The sequence below is a fragment of the Saccostrea echinata genome, unplaced genomic scaffold (genome assembly GCF_033153115.1).
Source record: "Saccostrea echinata isolate AGI-Se365-2 ecotype Australia unplaced genomic scaffold, CSIRO_AGI_Sech_v1 ptg000010l, whole genome shotgun sequence".
In the NCBI taxonomy this organism is placed as follows: Eukaryota; Metazoa; Mollusca; class Bivalvia; order Ostreida; family Ostreidae; genus Saccostrea; species Saccostrea echinata.
Window position 1 is genome coordinate 11,741,861 of NW_026889759.1, and position 7,861 is coordinate 11,749,721.

At 34.5% G+C, this 7,861-nt stretch overlaps 1 protein-coding gene across 1 annotated transcript; it reads left to right on the forward strand.

Annotated features, from left to right (window-relative positions):
* Nucleotides 1-640: 640 nt before the first annotated feature.
* LOC133184406 (meteorin-like protein) lies at nt 641-7,530 on the forward strand. Its single transcript, XM_061319471.1, has 4 exons — nt 641-892; nt 3,137-3,549; nt 6,249-6,305; nt 6,595-7,530. The coding sequence occupies exons 1-4, from the start codon at nt 789-791 to the stop codon at nt 6,909-6,911; spliced, it is 891 nt and encodes a 296-aa protein (XP_061175455.1). The 5' UTR covers nt 641-788; the 3' UTR covers nt 6,912-7,530.
* Nucleotides 7,531-7,861: the final 331 nt, after the last annotated feature.

Below are 7,861 nucleotides of genomic sequence, written 5' to 3' on the forward strand. Positions count from 1 at the left end.
TGTCAGCATTTTTTAAAGTAATGCAGAACACGGATTTTGTCCAAATTACAAAAAGGATAACCATAGTAGTAGTAGTAGTAGTAGTAGTATTTGTTGTTGTTGTTGTTGTAATTAAAATGATAATTCAAGGAAGCCCCTTTAGAAAAAAAAAAATTAAAAAGGGAAGATAAACTATAGAAAATAGAAAGAAAGAATCGAAAACAGACAGACAATCCTTAATTTGTGTATATTTAATCAAAACTAACATTTATATTTTATATATATTTAGTAGTAGTCATGCTTGAAAGTACATCAAATAAAGAAAAAAATATTTTAAATCAAATAGAATAAAAAATTCTGTTTGCAGCTAAATGGTAGATCTTAATATGATTAATAATAATATAGTTATTAAACGCCGGTCTGTATAATTATTTATCATGTGAATGTGTATTGCCCAGTTTATTATTATGAGTGATTACAATTTTTAGTATTCTTGACAGGGAAAAATAATATTCACTCAGATGCCAAGAATTTGTCACTCAGGTAAGCGCGCACCAGGTGAAAACAGGCGTGTCTTGCAAATAAACCCCGCCCACTTTCGCGATTGCGCGTGTCATGCAACGCTGTGATTGGCTGTCGGCGCGATAGTAGTAAGTAGTGAAAAACCACTTGTCGGATTCTTGACAAATAAGTCTGTATGTATGCGTTGCTTTGCTCTATATTAGATGTGAATATTTAAAATTGTGGATTAAAGTTACAAAATATGTAGCTTCCTTCTCCTACAATGTATTGAGACTGTCATTGGGATCATGAATCTATACTCATTTCATGGACAGTACCTGTTGTGTATTGTGATTTTGTGTCTGCATGGATACCTGGCCAAAGTCTGTGATTTATGCGACTGTTCCATAAGGTAATTTCCTCGTATAATTTCTACTCGTATGTATTTTGTTTAAATTGTTTACTTTTTTCCATTACTGTTCTCAGATGAATGACATTTTGATACTTTACAGATACCTACACTATATATGTCAATATTAATGATCTAAAACAAATGCTTTAATAATACAACCCTTGTTCATATGTCCTATATTTTTTTTTTTATATTGCATACACCACGGATTCAAAGTCTGCTTGTTAAATGATCATTTTTCACATTTCAAAATTTTCTTATTTTTATGAATATTTGAACAATAACGTAGGCAAGGTGCCAAGCTATAACTCGCATGAGCGACTCTATGATGTATGTAACATACTTACTTGCCATTTCACCTTCAAAAAGGTGTATAGGCTATTCTAATTAAACCGGCTCAGGTGCGTGCAGTTATTTTTTTTATGCTTGATGTTCGTTAGAGCATTACATATTTACTTCGGTTTTAAATCTTGATCTGATTTACATAACGCATATTACACCAGTACTTCCAGGCGCTTTGATCTTTACAAGATTATTAATGTTCACCCTGTACAATTACGAGATTTAAATTAACTTAAAGTGCAGGACCGACGCACGGTTTGTGCTTTCTGTCAAGAAAAAAAAACCCTGCATAATGAAAAGCAATTTTATGACCCTAAATTAAGTTGTCTAATTTTAAATTTCCCTTTAATAATTTGAATTGTTCAAATGATACAACCATGAGCAATTATGCGGCAAACGCAAGTACGTTGAATGATAAAATCTGCACACAAAAAAAACCCAAGAGCGTCAGGTATTTTTCTACCGTTCTTTTCCAGCTATCAACAGGACATATTTCTCCTCTCAAAAGAAAGGGAAATCGATTTCAACAAAATGAATCATACAAGATTGAAACTTTTGAACGTTATTGTAAATTTTATAAGCTCATTCAAGCAAACAAGACAACCAAACATGATAAATCATGAGCTTGTTTGATAAAAACAAGTAGCCTATAGGAACACAAATAGTAATCAGACAACTTTAACTAAACCACGTCTTTTTATACTGGTTGATAGCACCTATTCACTGTGTCAACAAAAACTATTGAAGTGACAGACATCTTCGAAAGCTTTTGATAAAAGCAGCAAATTGTTTCTCCCAAATCTTCCTCATGTAACAACCAGAATATCTCCAATATTTCAAACCCAAAGACACTATAGAAATTCAATTTTTCACATTTCAAATAAAAGTTGGGAATTAAGGGCTGATCCCTTTACAGCGCGTTCGACATCACCGGATTTGGGAGCCACAGGAATGCACTGGGTTTGTCAATAGGAGAGATTTGCAGTCTACTCGGCATTTCTCCGTGTTGCTGATTTCAATGTCATTAATCTGGGCCAGGACGGTGTGATTAAGTCCTGTTATCACGGGAAGAAACCCTGTTTTAAGTGTACCTACTTATCTTCAGCAGTATTTGTGTGGTCGACCTTTTACATACGGGTACAGCTCTAGACCCGCCGCGCCTGGCAATCAGGGCTGGCAACTTAAGTGTTCGCTGCAATTTGAAAAGAATGAATATACCGTCATAATGAGGGAGTAGACGAATGTACCTTTCACATTTAATTGGGTTTTATCTCTTTTTAACGTATTACTGGGTAGGGTGAAGTTAGAGACCAAGAAATACAAGACAATCTTTACCAGGCTAGCAATGTCTTCGGGCGACAGATACGTAACGTCGGTATGAAGGTGATGTGGAAACGACACAAAGAACATGCAAATTAGGCTAGAAATAGAATAGGGAAGATAAACCACAAGATATCATATATATTCAAAACTGAAAGCCGGATAATAGTAGTATATAATTGTATACTTCAGATGTATTTTTATGGTTTGACGATCTCGACGCAACTTTAGTAGAGATTGCAGAAGTACAAAGACTTGAAAGGGACGATGCACAGACGACACTAAATATATGTCTTTTCTAACCCACTTGATGTATTATCTTCTGAGTTTCAGAAGTTTGAATTTTAATGTAAAATTTGTCTGAAAAACAGGTTGTTATCATTAATTTGGTCTATCAAGTACGAATGCAGCATAATTTTACATGCTTTATCTAAAATTGTCAGTAATGCACAATTGGTTGATTGTTGTATCATCCTTAAATGTCATTGTCCACATTAAGTTCACAACTTATTACACATCGATAAACTTTTAAACTTTTAGTTAATCTCAATCAATTTTAAACCTGATCTTTATCTTTTTCAGTGATTTGAACATAGAGGTTCCAGGAGTACAGAATATCAAGACATTATGCAATTCTGGTAACATTGAGTGGATAAGCCCGTATGGAGCGTTACGCATCGAGCTGAGTTACACAACTGGCGGGCTGTTTGAAGCCTGCTTTAAAGTTCAGACAGAAAATGTGAAAATCAAAGTGTCTCAAGAGTCTTGGAAGAACTCTAAATCACATCTTGCAAAAGTTTTACCACAGTCATCTTTGCTTAAACCATTATTCAGTGTCAATGGAAGGACTAATGAATATTGTTTATATTCGAACACTCCCGTCCTGCTATATTTAGAACCAGAACGAACTCATGATATGTCTGGATTTCCCCGGATGAATCTACAGTATGTGTTAGAAAGAAAGACTCCTAAACATTTAGAAAATGAATTGGAGGGTAAGGATTTTATTCGATTTTAACTTTTCAACTGATAATTCTGGTGTTTCTGCACCCAAAAATTAAAGACTATATCACTTCTGATGTCGAAATCAAAATTGAGCAATTAAATAAAAAGGACCAGAGTTTTCAAAGTACAAAAAGAACCCATGATAGTTAAAAGGTATCGTAATATCAGTGTTGCTTTTATTTGGAAGTAAGAGATAAACCTTACATACCAAACTATAAATTGTTGATAAGTGAATTAAAGTAGACTACCTTAATCAGCAGTGTTTGTGTAGAGTACCACTAGGTCAGACCTAGAATACTGCAGCCTGATAAAAATTCAATCTAATGAAAAAATTGGGCTCTGACTCGTAATTTAATTGTAGGTAAAGGCAAACGTTACCATTGACTATTTGTTGACAAAAGATGAAAAGGAATAGAAATCTCGGTCATTTTCTTGTATAAGAAAGGTGTTTCAGGTCCTGACACGAACGGGGGGAGTAGATACCTAAATGGTTAACTTCATTGTTCAACTCCAATACGCTCAGGTGTATAAGCAACCCTGAAGTAAACACAAATCAAGAAGTTATCAGCGCGAAAGGTGCTACCTGCCATAAACCTTTTACGGATGACAGTACAATAGTTGTTTCCTCTGATGGACTCTCTAGATCTCTACCTGCGTCCAGGGAGATTATTATTATTTTTTTTATCAAGCCCTTCCCTAATAGGAGACCCGTTGGTATGACACGTTTGAAAAAAAAAAGGTCTTGTCCATTTTTACTCGGTAATGAGATCGGTATTTGACACAAACTTTAGGTTATTAACTTGCAAAGATTCCAAAAGCAGACTATTATATTTCGGCAATTTTCTGCTTGTTTATGTTTATTCTTCATTATTTAAAGGGGATTTTTTGGGAAACTCTGAAAATTGATAAAGTTAAAGAAAAAGGACAAGAAATGAGGAAACATTGCCGTAACACCTGAAAAGCTAATGGGATAAGCATGCTACAAAGTCAATACATTAGCGAATCATTCTTTCTGGATAAAAGGGATCTTGTTTCGTCTTCTCTTGTACTAATCTTACATGAGTATTTAATCATTGATTGTGAATCTATGCTCTGGGGGGTACACCGTTAGAACTTTGTCAAGGCTGAATGTAAATATTGTCACACGACGATCAAACACACAACAAAAACAGTATAAGGAGACTGCAATAGAAAAATCAGCAAACAGCCAAGCAGATTTGTGCGGAGTTAAATTAAAATTCTTGATATTGATAGTCTTCAAGTGGAAAGGAAACACTTTGGGAAAATTCAGAACTACCACTATTTGTTTTGCCCTTCTTATGTTGTTTTCTACTGCAAAAATTCACATTGGTGACATTATAATTTCTTGTTGCTATTTGTCTTTGACAACCACAACAGAGGTTTGGGAAGTGCAGTATTAAACATGCATAAGTGCATTTTGGAGACTCGACAACTTCTGTTCTTTCATGCCGTCAACAGTGCAACCCATCGGCTATCTGATACTGCCTTAATGATGGGGAGAATTGGTTTATCGTAAAGGCGTCTTTGTAAGCAAGACCAACAGCACACAATTTTTTCGCTTGAACAGCTTTAACGAGAAGAGTAAAACCTCTTTTAATTACGTAATTTTCCCCTATCTGGTAACACTTGTAATTTAGGCATATGTTGCGCCCAGCAAAAGATAGCTTATAATTGATATGTACCTTGGCAGAGCAATATGGTCGCCTGAACTCACAGCCCAAGTGATAACCACTTGAAAGAAAATTAAAAATTGCAAAAATAATTTTCTTGTTTTAAAGAACGAAGCCTGATTAAAACTTGCTGGAATGTCAAGTGATACATCTTTTCTCAGACAACACACAAAGTGTGTTTGTGAACAAAGAATTTTTAAATTGGATGTCCAAAATAGAGGTTTTACCGTTAAGTGAATAATTTAGTTCTGTAACTGATACTTTCGTAAAGTAAAAACTGATAGCAATTGGGACTGAAAGCAACTGGGAGAAGAAGTAAACAAAGAGCACAAAAACAACCTCATTGTGGAAAAAAAACTTATTATGTGTCCACATCTTATAATTAAAGCAAAACATGACACATGGCAGTGAAAGAAAAAGTGATTTTCTCTTAAGCTTTTGTTTGTTTGAACTCGACATGAGTCCTACTGTGTGTTGTAGAAAGTCCTCGAGAACAAAACACATCCCTTATCGGCTTGAACAAATCTAATGTTTTTTTATGTTTCTTTTTTGTTCAGCAACATTTGACGACTTTTTGACGGTGCTTACACGTAATCCTTTGTCACTTGAGCAGGAATAAAGTGAACGGGAAAGAAAGAATCGAGAACAAAACCCAGATTTTAAATAGATGTCCCTCCCGATAAGTCCATTTACCCTCTTATCCAACTAATCTCAAACGCCTTTCAAATATAACAGTCAATAAGAAAGTTTGTTGCAAATGGCCTTGGTTTGTTTAAGTACCAATTAATCTTTAACAAGATCTTTAAAAACGAGTTTTGTTTCTATACTCGTTAAACACACCCGGATGCATAGCTATCAATAAGTTTTCTTTGCGAGCAGACACGCTGATAACAGACAATGCCTTGACAATCTTGGGATCATCTTGAACCTTGTACTATTTCATGTTATCTGTCATGTAACTCCACTTCGACCTGTATATTTTTTGTCTTTTTTTTCAGATTGTCGTCCATGTGATACTAAAGAATTAATTCGGTCATACTGCACCAGTGATTTCGGTAAGGCATATTTACTGAAATATACAATGATATACATATTAAGCAAAAGAAGTTTCTCTTTTATCATTTAATCTTCCTTGACTTCTCTTATTTAAAACTAATTTGAATTAACAACAAAAATAAAGTGTGATTCCGATGGTGAAGTGTGCCTAAGTGTCATTCATTTTCTATTCCATAACTCAAAGTTGAGATATAAAGACTTAAATCTAACAGCAATTTTCTATTTTAACCCATGATTTTAATACATATGCCGTTAAAGAGTTCATGTATTTCATTCTCCATTATTTAGTTTTTGTCGGCGAAATGGGACAAGTAAGACAGAGAGAAGAGGACGACAAGTCGGAAGTACAATTCCACGTGACACGTGTTGTCAGGAAGCTGAGCACGTTGTATTTCAAGCCCAATGCAGACATTCAGCAGCAATATGGCAAAATAGTTGTTCATAAAAAATGTCAAGTGAGAAATGGACGAGGGACTTTCCTCATCACTGGAAAAGTCAGGTTTGGAGAGCTCGCCAAAACCTGTTCTCCGTATTTGTCAGACTGGGAAAATATCGCAAACACAGCCATCCGAGAGGGCACAATGGAATGTCCTCTCGTATTATAGACACGTATGGATATAATAAAATAACATTGATATGATCTCAAATATTAAAAATGGCAAAGTGCAATGCAGTTAAAGAGGAGAGATAATACAATTTGATTCAGACATTCTTTGTGAATGCAAAAAATACAAGGGACCAAAGAAAATAACGAAGGCTTTTGAGAACCTCGTTGCCATTTATCAAATATGGCTGCTGACTGTGATACTTATTCGTTGGTGCAATGGACCAAGGAGGATACTTTTTATCTCTTATTGCAAAGTTTATCTATCCGAGTAAATTTTAATCTATATTCTAAACGTCGCTGCTTCGGGCTTCACGAAAAAAAAAAAACGATCTCATTTTCTGTTTAATGTGTTCAAACATTTTTAACCTGGGATCTAATACTGAATCATTGGCTTCATGTTTAGGGGAGGGTCATTGTCGTAAAAGTGCTTGGGGTATCATTCATTTGACGATGAACGTATCATACCATGCTTCTAATAATTTCAGTATTATTCGCGTATCATAAACAATGTTGTTTACATTCCATGAGCTGACTTACATGTATATATTGTTGTTACAATTTGTTATGATTGTTTACAAAGAGAAATAAAATGTAAAGAAATAAAAATGTATATGAAATCGGTGGTTCTTGAATCTTATTGTCTTGGAGTAAAAAGAACATAGTTGTACGAGTATTATCAATAATCCTGAGTATATTGAAGCAGATTTTATACATGTATAATGAAAAACAATACCAGTTTACTTTTCTATTATAAAAGAATTATTCACTAAGAGCAAAGGAATATAACTGTAAATGAAGCAAAATACTAGCATTGCGATGAACATTATTTTTGCAGAGACAACCTTTATCCCTTGGAAAAGATCTGTGACGAACAGACAAACAGTCCAGCGATTTTTTCGACCATGTTTGTTTACTGTCAGCTAGTAGCAATAAGATCAAAGAAAGTAA

What these genes read in the sequence shown, in the direction of transcription:
- LOC133184406 (XM_061319471.1), top strand. Translation starts at nt 789, where the DNA reads ATGAATCTATACTCATTTCATGGACAGTACCTGTTGTGTATTGTGATT. An exon ending in TTTAGAAAATGAATTGGAGG is followed by an intron (nt 3,550 to 6,248) that starts GTAAGGATTTTA and finishes CTTTTTTTTCAG; the next exon opens with ATTGTCGTCCATGTGATACT. An exon ending in ATACTGCACCAGTGATTTCG is followed by an intron (nt 6,306 to 6,594) that starts GTAAGGCATATT and finishes TCCATTATTTAG; the next exon opens with TTTTTGTCGGCGAAATGGGA.